The sequence below is a fragment of the Musa acuminata genome, chromosome BXJ3-11, assembly GCF_036884655.1.
Source record: "Musa acuminata AAA Group cultivar baxijiao chromosome BXJ3-11, Cavendish_Baxijiao_AAA, whole genome shotgun sequence".
Classification (NCBI taxonomy): Eukaryota; Viridiplantae; Streptophyta; class Magnoliopsida; order Zingiberales; family Musaceae; genus Musa; species Musa acuminata.
In genome coordinates, this window is record NC_088359.1 from 28,364,041 (window position 1) to 28,385,112 (window position 21,072).

Consider the following 21,072-nt stretch of genomic DNA (forward strand, 5'->3'; position numbering starts at 1 on the left):
GCAGTACCTCCTCGGTTGCAGTGGCAGTGGGTGATCATCTCCTGCAATCCTATATATTAATGGTGGCTCAAGTTGCCCATGGAACCTCTCTCCCTTCAATATCATTAGGGTTGTAGGATGTTGACTTGTTCTTCCCTCAAGGTGAAGAAGAAGCACCAAGAAACCCAACAACATCACCATGGAATGCCCCCAAAGCTTCTTATTTTGGTCATTGTTTGTTTCCCTCTCCATCATATATCACAGTCCAACACTTGCCCAACTCTTCTCTTCTGCAACCTCAAGATCAAAAGTGTTGTGTCTCCTGTTAAATCTTTAACCACCATGCTTGTTGCTCATCATGAAAGAAATTCCAAATCAACCAAAACTTGGTTGCATTCCTCACATGTTCCCCGAGCATTAAATTAACTGCAGTTGAGGACTAATTAATGCACACTCTGTACTCAAGTTGAGCTGGTATTACATTAACTTAGTTGGATTAGCACACAATTATTTATCCGTAGCCAGCAAATAAAGGAGTTCCCACATGTCTAACTAATAAATGTCACAACATTCTACACGGCCACGTAGAAGCATCATAACATCAAGCATACCTAAACCGAAACCCATTCATCATCCTTTCCAACACGCATCGAGTATAAAACAAGCAGCCATGTGAAGCCACGTAGAGGAGGCGAGTAATGTGTAAACCAAGTCATAATCTTGTGTCTTCTCTCGGAGTTTGGGTCCTGTTCAAATGCACGTAGTAGAAAGTCAATCCATACAAATCTTGATCGCACAAATAATTATTCATACACACATTTCATTGAGTGGGCTCAAACAAGTGTGTGTCAATATATATTTACTTTCTTGTAGTTTTCATAACACAGACTTCCCGGTGATCAAGTCAATGTTGCAGTGCATCTGGTAAAATACAACTTCCAATGTCGCCGGGACTTGGGTGATGAGATCCAGCTTGTTAGCATAATCCAGTTCACCTGCTCGACAAAATATTGTCCAACACAAGATTGAAGATTCGAGTTCATCTATAGTTCAAACAATTCTTTGGATGAGCAGACCATTTCATTGTACAATCAAATGCATATCTACATGAGAAAATTACAAATTCATTTCTAATGCTATTAAATTGAAATTTTCAACATGCCTAAGTGTTTTTGACTTCAAATATATTTGCGATGCTGAATTGAATATAGTGTCTCAGATATAAGAAGACTCACTCTTTACAGATTTGCACAGGCCAGGCTACGCAGATGAACAACCAAAGGATCACCTGCACAACCAGTTCATCTGGCTGTGTAAAGGTAAAATACTGAATGATAAGATTGACAGGGAGCTCAACTACAGTTTGCCACGAGATCACATGTAGTTCCCAAAATATCCATATACAGCCAACTGCTAAAGACTTTGATATCAAAGGTCCATAAAGTTGCTAAATCTGCCCGGATGCACCTGCACGAACTCTGAGCATCTCCGTGCGCTTACTTCTTTCCATCACATCGACCAACCAGTTGATAGCAAATTTAATCCCTGTTCTGCGGAATGTAAAACAAAGTTAATAGACTGAAATCAAACATGAGTGGCACTCTCAAATTGACTCTTATTCCCAAAACAGTCTAGGATGTCAAAGCCTGTGGTTTCCCAAGAACCCTGTACTACTTCCCACATTTTGCCACTTCAACTATGCATATAACCAAGTAGATATACAATGAGATCCACCTTCGAAAACTTTATGGCCCAAAACCCATCAGCACAGAGGTTCATCTTCGCATTTGGGTCAAAATTTATAGTCAACCAGATAAATGAGATAGATGAGAGAACAGTGGTCAAAGAAGAGGAAGGCGACTAAGTTGATGTCTAGGAGGGTGAGGGGAAGGTGGAGAGGGACAAGCAGGTTTGCAGATGTGGGTGGACTGGTGGCACGAAGTGGAACCTGGGGAAAGGAAAGGATGGTGAAGTGGTCATAGAGACAAGAAAGGAGAGGGATAAGGAATAATTGAAGGTGGAAGGGAACAAGAAGAAAGAAGAAAGGGGAGGGATAGAACAAAGAGGACTCATGTTGTGACAAGTGGTAACTACTGAACTCAATGGTTCAAAATTCACATAGCCAAACTATATCCTCAAAACTATTCTCAAGTGAAATTTGGCTTGTTTAGTATTACGCGCCTATTGGTGATCCAATCTGAATATGCTGCCAGGCCAACACTTCAGTGAGACATCCTAGTAATCATTTGAAACATTGGTAAATATTTAATGATCAAAACAGCACCACAGAAAATACGTTATAATACCGGTTGCATGCAGCCATGTTTTTGCTACATAAGAAAATAAGAAGATCAAAGCAAAATATACTAACCCATTATATGCAGATACAGCTTCAAACATGTAAAGCCTTTCGTTTAACTCTTTCAGATCCAAATATCTTGCAAGTTCTTCTGCTGAAACAGCTCCAGGATGATCCTGTTTATATTAGCAGTCAGCAAAATCCTACTTGCATCAAGTAACAAGATGACTTACAGGAGATTAGTATCATTTGCATGGCACACAATAGGAAAAAATCTAAAGCCCCATATGTGAATTAATATACTAAACCAGAAATATCACTGCAGGCTGAGAAAGAAATTGAAGCTAATAAAACCTTAAGGAACATGAACAAAATTTTGAAACAGGATTAGTTGTTTTGATCTTGTCCTTTCATAAAATTTGGGCTCAGTTTTATCAAATTCAGTACCACAGAAAAAAAATATAGTTGCATATTATTATTAAACTTGCTTCAAATTTGCTATTTTCTTATTCAACTAGAATCGCATATTTAGTCAAACTAGATTCTTAGTTAAACATATACCAAAACCACATAACACCTTTCCGTTTATTGAATGGAAAAATATAGGCAAAATAAAGGAACCAAAAATCCAAATTTTCTACATACAAACAGTTTGAAAATAAAAAAATAAATACTTTCAATAGCATACCTGTACTAACTCAAAGAAATCAAATTACAAAAGATATCTTTGGATATAAAACAAAATTGAAACACAAGATTGGTACTGAAATCTAAATTTTTGTAACCTGCTTGTTTGCTAGTATCAGAAGTGGTGCACCTCGCAAATCCTCATGTCTAAGTACTTTTTCTGTTCCACAATTTCAAGATTCTAGTTAGAAATTGTTACATCACCACAGTCTATAAAATTTGTCACAGCCAATTTTCATGGATGGAAAAAGGAACAAAAATCTACCACATGAAATATCATCAGACATGGATTTACCTAATGCAGATTTAGAATCCTCAAATGATGATGGACAAGCAGCATCAATAACATACACTATAGCATGTGCCTCCTCGTAATATTTCTCCCATATCGTGCGTAGACCAATCTGCCAGAATAAGTAAATACTTAATCTTAGTTTGATGACCCAAAAGTTTCTGATAATTGACTTTCAGATATAAAATCTAGAACCTCACTTTATGAACCTTGTTCAAGTGTGCCTGTTGATAGAACTAAAAAATTGTACTTAGGCTTCCAATAGCATCACATGATAACTTTTGGTACCTTATGAACTAAAGCAGCAAACTAACATCCTCACAAGGTTAATATACCGAATATAGAAGATTATGAATTTTCTCCAATATGTCAGGAATGGTAAGAGAGGTATTCTATTGTTTTAAAAAATGCTGATTCAGTGACTCGGGCTAACAAGTCAATGGAGATGAAAATTCTAGGGACGCGAGAGTAGGTGAATGTTTATTTATCACCAATTGATAAACCAGGTTGCCTCAATGACATTGCTCCAGTTATAAAGTGAATGTTTATTTAATACCAATTGATAAACCAGCTTGCCTCGATGGCATCGCTCCAGTTATTACTCTTTCGGACCCTGTCATTATTTACCTTGCAGTTCACCTGAATCATTTGTTCAAACATGTCCTTGGTTCCTCACTTAAATAATACAAATAAAAAGGGACTCTTCACTTCGGGCCTAAAAATGTCAAGAATCCTGTATAATGGCCTCTAGCAAACTGAGGGATATTAACAATTAATTGCATGTTTCTTATCAAGCATGCAATAAAATAATAGACAAAGTAATTTTTCAGCATCACCCTGATGCTAATTTGCTAATAATCAATTTTACACAATTTATACATTCAATGAAAATTTATGCTCTTAATAACAGAATAGCAGTGACACCATTAGAAAGATGATTTATACTCACAAGTTCAGACGATAGATATATTCTTTACCAGGAGGCAACAGATAAAATCAGAACTCATCACACAATAAATTAATCTATTTTGTCGAGTCCTTAGGGTCAACTATATCCGGAGTAAAAAACTATTGCTGACTTCCATTATGCAGAATGAAAGAGAAATGGGGTTCAAAAAAACTTACTAGGTGCAAGAAATATTATTAAAATATGTGATTGAGCTACAGCTACAAATATACTTAAATTAGGAAAAATAATTCATTTCCCTAGTCAAATTACTCATCGAACCAGAATAAATATAATCTATATCACCAACAACATAAGTTCCAAATTTATTAATAAGCCATGAAACTTGCCGTTAAATTCCATAATAACAAGATTTGCAAGCAAAGAACATACCTGCCCTCCTAGGTCCCAAAAAACAAGTTTTGCATTTGAAGCCTCAATTCGACCAATATTAAGCCCAACTGTTGGAACTATCCGATCAGGAGGGAGCCCTTCCAAATTTGAATATAAGGACTTCAACTTCTCCAGCAAAGTCTGAATTTAGAAACATAGTGTCAACTGAATACTATTCTGTAGAAGGCATGTTAAGAAAACAAATTATTTAATGCCTCAGAGGACAAGAATCCAGCCAGCTGATGCAGAAATGAAGTTTATAGTCCGCAAGAAGTATAAAATGCAAAAAATGTCGAAAGAACTATGTTCCTTTTCATTAAGCCCGCTCCTACATGCTTGCAATTTATGAAACAAAACCAAATGAAAGCCTGCTCAGATATGCTTGCAGTTTATGAAACCACAAAACCAACCCAAATGAAAGCAACAAGAAGTATCTAACGATTAGAAGTAACAAATATGTCAATTTCCAATATATAGCCATTTTTGAGAACTGATAAGAACCATGGTTTTTCTTTATAACCAATTTATGAGAATAGAAAGAATATATATACTTGCATTTCCAATATAAAAATAATATACCGTTATTTTCACTTATCTTAGTTAGGGACGAGATAGAGCAGGTTGAGGTAAATGGACATATCAAGGAATGCAACAACAAAAACCACCTAATTGATGACATATTTTATGATCTAATAGTCCTACATGGATGCAGTATCTGTCCTTGTATAAGCACCAAAACTCAAAAATATATATTCTAACATGAACATGTTCACAAGTTTCTACAGTGTACTAAGGAAATTAGTTAGAAGATCACTTGTATACATCTTTACAAAGAAGTATCATGGATGTCATTCTCATAAATATTAAAGTTAGTAGAAGAAGAATTACAGTTTTTCCAGCCTTATCAACTCCAAGAATAAGAACATGGAACTGTGTCTTGCTGAATATATACTTCCAGAGTCCATAGAATAATGAAAACATTTCTACTGATTTTCTTTCCACCAGCTATAGTCCGTCTTCAGGAGCAAATGAGATCATATCAATGAAGGCAGATACTCCACATTTCGTAAATATCCTGCAAAAAGCACATGTGATAAAGATTGTGAATCTCGTACTAATTATGCATTGTAACTGTATCTAGGTTCCCAAAGTGAATCTTTCTAACAATGAAGAGAAAGATAATGACATAGGTGTGTGTAATTGATGCAGGTATTGTCACGACCAGAGCTTAATGGGCTAACTAGCTTATCAACTTCGTTTGGCCTAAACCACTGGCTAAAATGTTTAAGCTAAAATTGATAGTAATACACTCATTAGACCCTTAGGCTTAAGTCATAACATTTGGTATCAGAGTCGACCTAGTATTTGGGCATGATAAGGGGGCTCAAGTAGGAAAGTGTCAAAGTGCTACCCGTGGATGAAATCAAAGGACTCGACATAGAGTGAAGCCACCATTAGGCTCCGGCTCACATGCACCATGCTAAGGTTTGATCTAGGCTATGCTGGGCCTTAATGAGGACGTCAAGCCCTTGAGTAGGGAAAAACACTCCAATTAGTCCTACATCGGAAGTGGGTAAGACTAAGATTGACTTATAAAGGTCCGATGAGTGTACTACTATCAACTTCAGCTGAAGCATTTTAACCAGTGATTTGAGTCAAACGAAGTTGATAGACTAGTTAGCTCATTAGGTCCTGGTCGTGATAGGTATCTACAAGAACATCTTCCAAGATCCATAGTTGGCAGATTAATCAAGTAACATATTCTATCATATCCATGTGTAAATAAATATTTCTATGGCTATGCTTCTATTTAACTGTTTGTTGCTCATAATCAATAACCATATAAGATTAACATAAAACAAACAATCACAATAAAATTTGGTATCTCTAGACTTGTTTCTTTATACGTCAAGGTTGACAGATCAAGTAGGAGCGCATTACTATCAACATGATCAAACTTGTCATGACAGAACATCATAGCTCATGTCAACATCATTAGTAGAGACATGCCAATAATGCCTCTTTAATCATCATGCTTTAATTAATATATGGTAATCCATATGTGCACTTTATAAGTAAGGAACATAAGTGTTAAAGCTATAACAAATCTTGATATTAAGCATATAACAATGGTACTAACTCATGCTTACCAAAGAAAGCAGGAAATAAACAATCAAATGACCAACCTAGGACATTAAATCAACAAAACGAAAAAAGTTGATTAAATCTTCAACAACCGATCATTTACCCTCTGTCACCAAAGAACTATATCCAATAGTATCATATTAGACATGAAAGCCATCCAATATTGCATAAGAATGTCTTGAAATATGGCAATTCATAAAGCACAAGAGGAATAAGTCAGATGACCAACATCCTATTATAGTACAGCAAGTTCATGGAATCCTCAGCTAATGCATTAAAAATGTGATTCGCTAACCAAGTCAAATTCAAACAAAATTCCAAAATGATATTAATAGACAATAGAAAAGTGTGAGACAACAAGAAAAACCATCAATTGACAGATCTTGCAGCTCTGGCAAGACAGATCAATGAACAAAAATGAATGGCTCCAAACACAGGGGAAACCTACTTTGACAACAGTGAGCTAGTACTGAGGTAAGAATGATGGAAGGCAACACAGATGGATGATCCCTGGATTCTTCAGAGAAGAAAACAAATTAAGGATTTTATTTTATAGTTTATGTTCCTTTTCTGTTATGGGGATGGTGTGTCTCATTAAATAGGAATTTCTGAAACCTCATCTGTTGAAGGACCTAATGTTCCACTGTAATAAGTACTGAATTATCTAGTAGGGAGTGATGTTAGCAATGATCTAGGTCAATCTGGCGTATTTAAAGACATGAGATCTCCATTAAGAAAATGATTTCTTCTAATCTAGGGATATGTTGCTGAAGCTTATTTAGAGAACTGACCATCCTGTTAAACACACAAGTGAGGCAGCATAAGGACTTCAATGAGGCTTTCAAAATTCTCTTCATCACTCTATAGTTGAGTGATCTGCAATTAATTAAATTTACTTTATCGAATTAGTTAAATTCCTCTCTCATATAGTTTCTTATCATTGCTGTTTCTTTTCCAACAAAGAAGACATTCTGATGCAATTTTACTGACTACTTGGATTATTTTCATTCTTCTTTCTCTAATCGGATTGCAGAATTTTCATTAATTCGTTCATTTCTTGTCATAGGAGGCAAGATCTGGCACCAGAGTAACATAGCTCCTTTAAAACCTGGGTGTCAAGGATTCAATTCATAAGATAGCCTCTTTTCTTGCAAGGGGAAAACTGTGTACATTAACCCCTCACCAGATCCCCTATTGACAAAGAACTTCTTGCACTAGGCTGCCCATTCCTTGTCATCATGAACTTGGTCGTGCTAATAATAATGGATTGATAATGGAATTGTTGACATAAATACCTATTTCTTCCCCAAGAATTGTTTATACAAGTGGAATTTAAGTCTTAGGCAGTTCACACTTACATGCATGATAAACAAATGGATTTCTATGCAATTCTTAGCATCACCTCATATCACTACATATGAGTCTTGAGAATGCTTCCCATAAATACCTAACTGAATGACATTCATTAATTCTAAACGAATGAATCAAGAAAGGGACCGGATCGCACATATCCGATTTTGCATCACCTAGCACAGGTTAAGAATAAAAGTATGAATAATCTCAACATAAGCCTGTCATAGAATCCGATTCTCGACCTAGGGCAGGGCTTTAAGCTGGCTTGAAGGAAAAATCGATAGGAATCGGCCGATCCGGTCGCTGGATCCAGCACGATCCGGCCGTCGAATGCGAACAACAGTGAAAGAAAAATAAAACCAACCCGAAGGAAAGCCGCCGCCAAAGTCTTCGACCGCTAGCTCGCTTCCTTCTCAGCCGACGGTGGTCGTCCGCCTCGTTGTCGCGGGAGGTGAAGCCTGAGGGGAGAGAGAGAGAGAGAGAGAAGAGGTGGAGGAAGGGTAGAGGAAAGACACTCGAGACATACACAGACCTTTAAACAAGGCCTCTTGGAAGACCTGATTTAGCGGCCCAAGAGAGAAACAAGGAATGGTCGAGGCTACAATTGGGCCCCATGGATCCGTCCAATCGTCTAGATTCCCCGCCATCTAAGGAGCGCATCAGATAGACGACTTAAGTCCATCAAATTCTTTATATATATATATATATATATATATATATGCTTTGTTGATGTCTTGATTCCCCGCCAACGAGAATGATTTGTTGATGTCTTGATTACTACGACATAGTCCGAACCCCATATGCTTAGGGTTGTCCGATGTGCTCTCGAGATAGAAACGTCGAGCTTCTAAGGTAGTACCTGCACGAAGATCGACGTCAAGAGAGGTTTCTTGGCTCGATTCTATAACACTCAAGTTAGTAACATGAGATATATTAACATAGATACAAGTGGTGAAAAAGATAATCCCTTTTTTCATTGTGTTGAAGATGAGCTTTTATATTTAGTCATAAAATAATAAACTATTTCATAAAATATTTTATGAGGATGCAACTTCTAACTACCTCTAACAACCTCCCCTTTGCCTCTTATTGATACGAGTGATAAGAGGGGAGCAACCCATAATCACTTGTCTTGGACATTTGTCTACGTGGGTAGACGAGTGGATGGTGGCCTATATATTCTCCTTCGCTATGATGTAACTCGAGTCGGACCTTGAGTGAGATAACTCGAGTCTTTCATTTCTCCTTCACCGTGGTGACCTCGGGGTCAAGGTGGATTATGGTTGCTTCTACTTCGGCCTCTTACGTAACTCCTCACACTTACTTAAGACCATTGTATTGACGATAATGTATTGACTGATCCTCTAAAATGCCTCTGCCTCTAATATAAGTCATCAATGATCTTTTTATCAACAACTAGAAGAGGTAAGAGGGCTTGAGCCTCACTGTAAGAATTGTATTATGAGCGATGGATAAGCATCTATTATGCCTCAAATTTCATTCATGAATTGAGTGACAAAATTTGCAAGCGTTTTCTCCTCTCCTTACTTGAGTTTGAGAAGCATTGCTATTGATGGTCTTAGGCACATATTCTCGAGGAAGTTAAGTTCAAACTCCCTCGCAAGCTAAGCAAATGAACTGATAGAAAGCAGTTTTAGGCGAGTGTATCATTCTCATGTTAGACCTCTTAACTTGGTCAGGAAGATTCGACACATCAGGGTATCCAAAGTATCATGCAATGTCATTTGAGCATGGAAAGTTGTAATGTGCTATGTCATGTCGGCACTGCCATCAAATGCCTTTAACGACCAGAGATAGAAGTTTATTGGAATTGATTCCTTTTATATTTTTTGGATGAATGGCGATTGACACAAGGTGTGGTCGATCAATGCTTTCCCTTTTGATTGCTAGAACTCTTGTCAGAGCTCTTCTAAATGTTGGTCCATATGTTGCAATTAGATCCATAAGGAATCCTCCATCAACTTTGTCAATTGGGTCTTAGATTCATGAAGGGCAGAGTGGTGGTGTGGTCTGTTGAATTCCATAGTTAGGGACTAAAGTTGCCCCTCAGTCAATAGTTCAGTGAGTCTTAAGCAATCATAGGATGCCAGCACCATGTTGGGTGAGGGAACCTCGATGAGTGCTAGTGGCGGTCAAGCCAATGACCACAGTTTAGCTAGTGGTATCACCCTTTGGCTAACAAAGGCAAAAGCAAAGATGGTGGATGTTAACCACCTTCTATAGCTAGCACTTGTTGAGTGAGATTCAAAACTACCTTAACAAGGATAAGCAACAGGCTCGAGGTCATCCCTAGAGGTGAGAGATCCTGGTTGTTAAATAGATGTTAGTATCGTATTAACATTTGCATCCAAGTAGATGTAGCCATGTGTAGAAAGGGTGGCCGATACCTCTTTTATGTGAAAGTACTATAGGTTGGTAGCAAAGCCTCCTTGATCGAGCATTCGTTGAAAGGGTCGACAAGTAAGCATTCTTATAATATCATGCCATCATTCTAGTGCTAAAATATTACAGGAACAAGTTGTTGATGTTTTGGTTAGTCCGATGTGATATGGACTCATATACATATGGTTGTTTGAGGTACCTCTAAGGTGAAAACATTGAACTCCTAATGTACCACCTGCATGAAGATCTAGGTCGAAAAAGGTTTCCCAATCCAATCCCTCCAATGCCCGAGTTAGTAACCTAAGGTATATAAGTGTGAACACAAGTAGTCAAAAAGGTAATCCCCTTTTCGTTATGGTGAATATGAACTTTTATACGTGGTTGTAAAGGATGTAGCCTTTAACCGTCTCCAACAATCCCCTCTTGGTCTCTTATCACACGGGCGATAAGGAGGGAATAACTCATAACTACTTGCCTTGTCTTGGATCACATGGGTAGACGAGTGAAGGATGACCTCTGTCTTATTCTTCCACCCTAGACGTATCGAATAACGATTGATTGACAATATATATAATTTTACATGTCACTATTGAATAAGAATAATAATAATAATGGTAATAGTATTATTATCAAATGCACTATGGTATGTCCGTAAGCCAAGATGATATCAAGATGGCTAATCAGTTTCACAACATAGTATTGATAGATTTGGGTGCATGCATAGTCGTCATCGCAATCGTCGATCGGGCTTGTCCCAGGCTCTGGACCAATCAAGCTCAATGATTTGAATTGGGCCAGTCTCAGCCCATTTAAGACATGAATCGATAAGTGTTTTATATCCTATTTATATCACAATTGCTCTCTCACCAAAACTAAACTTGATATAAATGAATAATTTCAAATGTGTGTCCTTTGGACTCGATTAAGTGGTTAATATTTTTTCCTTTAAAAAAAATTAAAATCTTTCACTTCGGTTTGAATCTATTATCAAACGATAATAATATGCTGAATACAAAAAAAAAAACAAATAAATAGACAAATAGTTAACATAAGTTCAAATAAAATACTATTTATTATCAGTATCAACAAGAACCAAAGATCACTTGCTCGTTGGACCAAACACACAATGGAATTGTCATGATAACAGAGTCACCCCACACCCCATATTCCTAGCTTGGCATCATTTGTTCATGGATGAAAATGACCCCCTCCCAATCTAGTGGATGACACAGGTCAGAAGAATACGAGTACAAGTTGATGAATTGCTTCCACCAGTGGATTCCCAAGCATTTGGGATTCTCTTCTTTCATGTGGCCATCATCTTCCTCATCATTCCTAAGGCCAGGTCAATGAATATATATACATATATCAACACCTGAGGCTTAAAATATTCATTACCATTAACCATGTTTTCCATGAGATCTCACTAATCCAAGTCCTAATACAAGGAATGAAGGATGCATTTGGATTAAAATAATAAACCTTTGATCAGGTCCAACAAGCACTGCTACAGTGACAAAGTAGACCTTCAGCATCAATCAAATCAAATCCATGGGGTGGGTTGGGGACCAAAAGACAGGTCAGCTGAAGAATTTTGAGGTGTGTCCATTTGTGGTTTAGCAGACCCACACCTCTCCATTTTCTTCCTCCACCATCAACTCATTCTAGTGGCCGCCACAAGAACAACATAGTAGAAATTTAGGTAGGAGCATATGCTTGTGGTATATCCCAATGATGCTTCTCTGTGTGTGTGTGTGTGGCTGATCTAATTTATATTCTTAAAACTCTTATTGACATATGGGTGATAAATTAGTAAAAGCTAAAATTTTAAATGAGACATATTCTAGTTTATATTTTTAAGATATCATCTGAGATATCTGAATAATAGATCTTAAATATTTTTACCAATATCATAACATCTGAGTTAATCCAAAATATTCACTGAATATGTGATTTGGACAACTCTTGATGCAATCTAATACTACAAATGTTAGTCTTTTGAGTCTGAGGCCAAAATGTGCCAATCTTTTTCTCTCTCCTTTGTTTGAAAATGAAGATTATGCCAAGTAAAAATTATTCTAAAGCTCTGAAAAATCAGAAAGTCTCTTGTAGATGATGATTCGATTGCATGACTTGATGAACCATGTAATGGTCCTTCCAGAGGTGCAAGTGGAACCAGAATGCCCTACCTACCTAAAAGCTGAAAGATAAGTTGACACAACAACATGATTCTGCCCAAAGAATCCTTTTTGGTGTTCCATCATTGTAATAGAACAACATGCTTATCCAAACTCCCACTGGTGCTGAATGCACCAGTCGATTCTAGGTTGGTTCAGTGGGTCCTTGCCTTTCAGCATTAACTTAGAAAAAGTATAAATGACCCTACATGATATTATCATTGTTCATATGTACCCCTTGGAATAATCTTCTCTATCTATTTTCTTAGTGATGGTCAAACACTAGTTTATGTTAACTTACAAATCTTTTTGTTATGGCATGATGCCTTCTCATAATCTAAAATTTTCCAGTGGTAAACAAGTTGAAAGTATCATCAGCACATGAAATTCTAGACTTTGTTCATTGTGTGCATGTAAACCTCAAAACTTTCACTTTTAATCTGTCTTGAGGGAAATAATTTTGAACCTTGTATGAGTTCACTCACTAAGAGCATCAAAAAGGAGAGAGAGCAAAGAAGACTACTAATCTGTCTCAACAGTATGTTTGCAAGATGATTAGGTACATTACTATGTATTTTTCTAATTGGATGTTTTAAGATAAACAAATATTAAATTGCATACAATTGGCTCTTACATTGACTCCGACTGACACCTATCAATTGAGCAATCATGGAAGAGTTATAGAGATATTTGCTGGCAAAAAGGAAGAAAAAAACAAAAAATGGTTGCACATCCCTATCTCAGTATTGGTAGAAATAAAGAGGAGATGCTTTTGCGCTATCATATGATGGCAAAAGTGACAAGGGGTAGTGCCCCAAGTAAAGTTTCTTGCTCAATTGTCATGAACACTAGTCATCCAACTCACCATTTTCTTTTGTGGAGCCATATGAGACTGAGATGTGTTTGGTGAATGATAAGTGTAAGTGCATTTCACTCGTATGCTTCCTGCCAAACTCTTCACTGTCACATAAATTGACATGCAATGATGTATATATCCACTTCACAATCGACCTAGCCTTTTAACCACATGTCTCCCATGAGCTGCTTGGTTAGAATGCATGGTTTACATGTTTTCCTCCTCATTCACAAAAAGGTTTTGTGATCGGAGATGTACTCGTCCATTTAGAACTATCTATCATCAACTCCAAGGTTCTCGACAATTCCGGAGAGGAGAGGAGAGGAGAGGTGTTGATTATTTTGAGACCATGATGATGTAATGAGATGTGATAGACTCTTGTCTCTATAATTGATTGTCTTTATCTATAATAAATAATAATAATAAAAAATATATTATCAGTTAATCATCATTCGATACGTAATTATAGTATAAAAATTCTTGGTATGAGAAAAAAAACACTCAGATCTCAGATCTCCTTCCATCCGTCTGTTCGTACGTAAAACAGAAGCCAATTTTGATTTGACTTGAGATACAAAACATATTACGTCTCATACTTAATAATGTATAAAATAGTCAACAAAAACATGTTAATTTTATTGCAATCGACATGGGACTTCTTTACTACTCATTTCTCCACATGATAAAATCTTGTTTGACCTGAGGCATGAGGCACTGTTGAGCCTTGAAAGTTGCACGATAATTTGAAAGATGGAGAAGCACTGAACACCAATGAGGTCTGAGGCAAAGCAGCTTTAATTCTGATCTATCTATCTTCCACAATGTGGATGCGAAAAGGAGTAAGAGATGGTCATGATGTGATCCCAAGAAAAAGTACATCTCATCTCTTATGCAAAGTGGCGTGCAAGTTCCATCAGTTCATGCTGTACATGGTCAGCAAAAGCCAAGTTGTGCAAGAAAACAGGACTAGTGTTAGCTAAACACAACATGAAATTATTAGCATAAAATTTATAATTATACTAAAATTAAATAATAATGTATCTAAATAATATTACGATGTGTACATTTTGATGCTATATGAAAAGAAGATATTTGTGTGATATGCAACGGTACCATCTTTAGATCCAAGATCGTTACGAATCTGTAAAGAGAACTAGATCCATTTCCTTTCTTTCTATCCTTTCACAAGATCACTTAGATTGATAGTTATAGAGAAGAGTTAAGAGAGAAATTATAATCTCTCAACTGAATCCTTTATGAGATGCATCTATTTAGACCTTAGTGGTCTTGTCTATTTATAAGCGAGAGCAAATGATATATAACAAGTTATTAGGAGAGTTCCTCCTATCAAGAGCATCATCTAAGGAATTCTATTATAATATGAACGTCTTTTCTATTAATAATAACTATAATCGGAATTCAATCATATCTATAATATATCTTACCTAATTAAATAGAGTCATATAATCTAATAGATAATCTGAAGTCATTAGTTTTAGTTGCAAATGCAATTGTAAATGAAAGAGAAGAATGTACGCTGAATGTTAGCTCGAGAATAATCATCAATCCGAACTACAAAATAATCTTAATTCCAATTTCAAATCTTTACATATAATAAGAAACATCATTAACATGAAATGAATCTCAAGAGGAGATGATCAATAAGTTCTTTATATATATTTTTAAAAATAAGTTAGCCAACAAAACGAAGGTGAAATTCTCAAGAGGAAAAATCCCTAATCACAAATATTCTTTCATGATCTATAATAAAAAAATTAGATAAAAATAATAATATAAAATGGGAGAAGATTAACAACATTATTTTTTTTACTTTATATATAACTTATGGGGCGTATCTTACCCATTAAATCTCTCGTATTCTTAGATAATACAATGATATCATTTCATAAGGAATGGATAAAAATAACTAGTATACTTATTTTTTTCTGTAATATTTCACAAATGTGCATTCTATATGACATCACTTATAGACCAAATTATGCTAATTAGCATAGTTGACTTGGTCAAATAATTAGCCTTCATTTCTATACGTTTAAAGAAATATAATCCTAAATTGTCCGTATGAGAAATGTTAATTAGCACGACTAGCACGATCAAACGATCCACAAAAATTCTTTTAGGGATTAGAATCATTAAATTATATGGTTGGGGATGAGAATATTAAATTATGGCATCTCAAGTATTCTCATCGTTGCTTTGTCTAATTCTACCAAGCTATGTGACAATCTTGACATGTCCATATATGATGAAGTCCTATATGTCGATGTCCCTACGATCGAAAGGGACACCCTCTTACTCATCAATCAATGCACATCGCATCGAGCGGGAACATCACAGACGTTTCAGTCATCGAACACGAACATGAGAAGTGAATGGTGATCCCCACCGTAGTCGACACCGACCCCACCCATGATGGTACTCAGGTGTCGGGACCCATCTGCCACATGGCACGGGTCAGGTTGGGTCGAGTTATCTTGGATTCTTTTCTCCGGTTATTGTACGGATCCACTCGTGATCGGACCCCTGGAGCAATCGCAGTGGGACCCACGGGACCGGATGATCTTCTCCTGGAAGTTGAAGGTTGTCAGTTACAATTGCCGGCGATGTGGATCCGCGAAAGTTGTTTGCATACCGAACTTGATGACGTAATAATTGATCTAAATTTTATGCACGGTTTAAATTAGACATTTTTTTTTGTCAAAAAATATAAATTAAGATCAAATTCTGATCCAAAACTATTACATTTAATAGTTTGAGCCAATAAATAGATAATAAAATATGATTAAAATTGATATCATCTCTCTCTAAGTAGATAAGAATCTCTCTCTCATGAGAGGAGTACTCCGTGAAAGTGCTTCCAAAACCAATCTGCATCAGAACAAGAAATCTCACATCAGTTGCATACCCCACCACCTGTTCGACGGTTTGTGACCACATCTTTCTCGCCTCTGACACACACGATGTTGCGTACAGGCACAGAGTGACAGGCAGTGGTTCTTTGGCAATTTGGTAACGCCACTTCCTTCACATCAAGATTCTATGTTGGTGCGACGCAGTAAAACAAATGTTTGAGAGCTCCTCATTTACAAGTTCTAACAATTTTCCAAAATCTATTTTTTCCCATGAGACATTGTTCTTTTTTTTTTCAGGCTGAATTTTTATTGAAAAACTCTTCTATTAGAGTTTTCTATGAGGCACCATTTTTCATATTTTCGGAGGGGTGCACCTAATTTTTTTAGAATATTTAAAATATCTTTAACGTGACATAATAATAGCTTTTCTCTTTTATGGATCGATGCATAAAGTAATATACGATATATAATTTTCGATGCTAGTTAAAAAATTTTATCTAATATGTACATGTGTTATCATCGGATTTGAAAGCTGCAACGATATCGATTTGCAAGAAGATCTAGACTCGCTTTCTCCTCTCTTTCTATCTTTTATAAGACTGTTATAAATAGTTTGACTAAGGAGAGATGAGAAAAAATATGTAATATCTCAATAGTATCACGTCACATATCCGTGTTGAGTCTATAGGAAATCCTATTTATTTATAATCAAGAGTAAAGGGCCTAAGATAAGTAACTAGAAAATCCGATTACAATTTATATTATAATCAGATTTTATTTTTATTGATCGATAATAATAATCTAAATTTAATCAGATCTATAATATATCTTACCTAATTAGATTGAGCCTTATAATATAACGTTTTTTCACTTTGCTCATTAATTAGTAAGATGTTAAAAAAATAATTTTAAAATAAATAAAATAAAAGTTTATATTAAAATAGAATTATATGTATAAATATGAATAGGATAGTAGAAACAAATAATTTTAATTATATAAACAAAAATATTAATTATAATATCTACTAAAACATGTATCATTATATCTTTTATGGGAGCAAACCCAATCATAAAATCGTATTTTTTCAAACACTTTAGGTCATAAGATTTTAGTAAATGGATCAACAATCAATATCATATTTCTCAAGTTCTTAATTAACATTAATTGTTTCTGAACTATTTTATCCAACCATCAAGTGCTTTATACCATAATGCATAGAATTACTAGAATATTTATTATTGTTAGAAAAAAAAAACTATAATATAACGTAGCATTTTCAACGATTTGACAATTGAGTCTGACTACACCCATGCGCATGGGTCTCATCAATGATGCTCCGGTCGTCCATAGCCTGCACACCGCTCACGGTGACATGGTTGTTCTCAAGAGGTTGATCGATGACCACATTATCATCGCATCATGCTGTTGCGCCCATACGTAATTGTGCACCAACTAATGACCACACCATCACCGTGCTATGACATTGTGCCCATGCGAGACTATGCACACGCACTGCCTGGTGACCCCTATGGTCATCGTGGCATGTGGCTATGCCCATGCTTCTGCCTACACAGCCATTGACCTTCAATATCCAATAGATGTCAATTACAACCAACAAATGTCATCGCAACGATATTGCTGCAATGGCTACATGCGATGACTCTATTGTAGTTACCATAACTATCGCAGGCAACGACACTACTACAGCCACCTATGGCTAAAGTAGGCCAATCATCACAAAGCGACTACACTCCATGCTGTTTTCGCTACGTACGTAGCCATTGCCCACGATTGGATTGACGACCATAGGTGGCTGTAGTCGCTTTGTGATGATTGGATTGACTACACTCCATGCTACTTTCGCTATGTACGTAGCCATTTCCCACGATTGGATTGACGACCATCAGAGGTCATCGCCCTCAGTAATGCTATTACCGACAATAAGCTATCAATAGTGATCCATCGATTATATTGCTCACAAGCAGATGACATGGCAGACTAGATATAAAAGTAGAACGACAAACATATCGTTCAAGCAACGTAAGTCAAAACTAAATAATATATTTTCGTAAGTGAATTATATTGATAAATAGATCTAGGGTATTTGATTTAAAAATATGACTCCGAAATCAATTATAAGTATAAAACTATAATTATGTTGTTATACAAAAAATTTAATGTTAAAAATAAAAATCAAATAATAATAGATCAAATATATGATACATACCTTTCGATGATACTCAAGTGCACCGTCGTTGGATCCAAAGGCTATAGTGATATCAAACGATAAGGAGAAATAGACTTGTATTTTTCACTCTTTCTATCTTTCATAGGAATGCTATGAGTGATAGACTAGAGACTAAGTGTAATCACCGATAATTTTCTTCCTTAACATAAATTAATTATTATAAATAATATATTGTTTTATTTAAATTATTAACTTCCTTGTTTGTATAGTATGGTTAAGGAAATGATTAAAATTGATTTTTTTTAATCATGTGAACAAGTTAAGAAATTTACTAATTAATTAAATTATTAATTGATTTATTTCCTATTGAGTAATGTGATATTTAGAAAGTAAATAGTTAAAATTTTATTTTTATGTATGAATCATAAGAAATAAATATTATATTTTTATCTTTATGTATGAAAATAAAATTAAATTATTACTTGTCTTTCGGGGAGATCTTATCTTCACTTATATATAGGGGACTTGTCCTCCCTTGTTCCTCACCAAGCTTGATAGTGGGAGGGTTGAGAAGAGGAATTCTGAGGAGAGATAAGATCCTTTATTCTTTTTTAATTAGTTTTGATTCATGATTTAAAATTTATGATATTACCATTGTTATAATTTTATGATGCATAATAATATTTTAATTTTAAAATTTTATGATTAATAAATAATGATAATTGGTATGTAATATTAGAATGATTATTTGACTTAGCTTAAATAAATTTTAAGATTGATTTGATTATTAAAATTCTTAATTTTAGATTAATATAATAGTTTTAATTTATTTAATTAGATATATCTATATTTCAAGAATTATGTGTAAATATTTATGATTTAATTAGTTTTAAATTTAAGACCATAAATTTAAATTATTTAATTCATATATTAAAGTTATTTTTTTAATTATTTAAAATATTAAAAATCTAATTTAATAAGAAGAATCTAATTAGAGTCTTACCCGAGTCAAATTGATTTGCCATACCAGGGTGACCCAACCCTTATGATAAGGTATGACCCAATCTATATAGCAATATACGACATAACCCATGTGACAATGTATGACCTAGCCTATGTGCCCATGTAAGACCTGGCCAATGTGGCCAAGTACCACCCAACGCATATGACAATGTAAACCCATCTCATGTGGCCAAACATGCATAGCCCATATGACTATGTATGACTCAACCCATGTAACTAGGTATGACCTAGCTCATATGGCTAAGTAGGAGCCAACTGATGTGGCAAGGTATGACCCAACTCATGTGGCTAAACATAGTCCAACCATGTAGCCAAGTAAAACTCAATCCATGTGGTCAAGTATAATCCAACTTATATATCTATATATGACATAACCCATAAGCCAAGCGTGACCCAGTTTAGTGGTAAGGCTTAGTCCAGTTATGTGACTGGTATCAGACATATTGTCATCTCTCTATATTGCTCCTCATACCTCAATCCAACCTGCTACTTGTACAACGCATGTGATCCATCCAAGACTTAGGTGGGTCGGTTCGTTTGAATTAACAGATATAGTCCAATTTCTTTTTCTTTTATTGGTTTGGACTCATATATTGATTGAACCAAACTTATCGGCTTAGGTCGATTTAGGGTGGTTCTAGACCAACTTAACTAGTTCAAACCTATATGACATAATTGAAATCAATCAAATCTAAATTAGACCAGTCTATGGTGATTCCATATTGATTTTATAAGGATTCAAGGTTAGTTCCATTATATCATAATTGAATTAAGTTTGGTTTAAACACTTAGGCTATTCCAACTAAGGTTTTGATTGATTTAGGATTATTGAGAGACTGATGCATTATATCTTTGTGATTTGGTGAACTTAAAAATTTTATTTAAAGATATTATTTAAAAATAATTATTAATTTTTTACTTTTTAAATTTATGATATTGATGTGATTATTACCACATTATATATATATATATATATATATATATATATATATATATATATATATATATATATATATATATATACTATTGGTAGCATAAGATGTGAAAAGAGCTACAAGCTCATTATAATGCGGAGCCACCAATAGACGTAGTCTAGTAGATCATACATCAAGCATGATCCCTCATAATATTTTATCATACTACTTCTTGGATATATGGATGCATGAGTGGCTGGATATAATGAATGATATATTATTTTGTTTAGTGAGTGATTGAGATATATTATAAGTGAGTGATACATTATTTTTTTTAGTGTGTAAAAAATATTATTATTTTTTTGATATACGAGTTTCATAATTATTTGATATGTTATTATTTTTATTAAATTATTAAAATTTATATATATTTCATAAATATTAAAATTATTTTTATGATTTTTTGAAAGTTTCTACTAACACGTGGTAATTAATGTGTTTATATCTTATATTTATTTTTAGAGTAATCTACTATTTTATAGT

General features: G+C 35.0%; 1 protein-coding gene across 2 annotated transcripts; it reads right to left on the reverse strand.

Moving 5' to 3' along the window:
- Positions 1 to 1,087: 1,087 nt before the first annotated feature.
- On the reverse strand, positions 1,088 to 8,597 carry LOC103971766 (uncharacterized). 2 transcript variants are annotated; one of them, XM_009385877.3, is made up of 7 exons: positions 8,459 to 8,597; positions 5,485 to 5,671; positions 4,597 to 4,737; positions 3,261 to 3,369; positions 3,064 to 3,125; positions 2,351 to 2,454; positions 1,088 to 1,529 (listed from the first exon to the last, which is right to left on the reverse strand). In XM_009385877.3, exons 2-7 carry the CDS (start codon positions 5,575 to 5,577, stop codon positions 1,427 to 1,429), a joined length of 612 nt encoding a protein of 203 aa, XP_009384152.1. In that variant the 5' UTR covers positions 5,578 to 5,671; positions 8,459 to 8,597; the 3' UTR covers positions 1,088 to 1,426. The 2 variants fall into 2 exon arrangements, with proteins under 2 accessions (XP_009384152.1, XP_065029424.1); XM_065173352.1 differs by lacking the exon at positions 1,088 to 1,529 and adding an exon at positions 2,095 to 2,214.
- Positions 8,598 to 21,072: the final 12,475 nt, after the last annotated feature.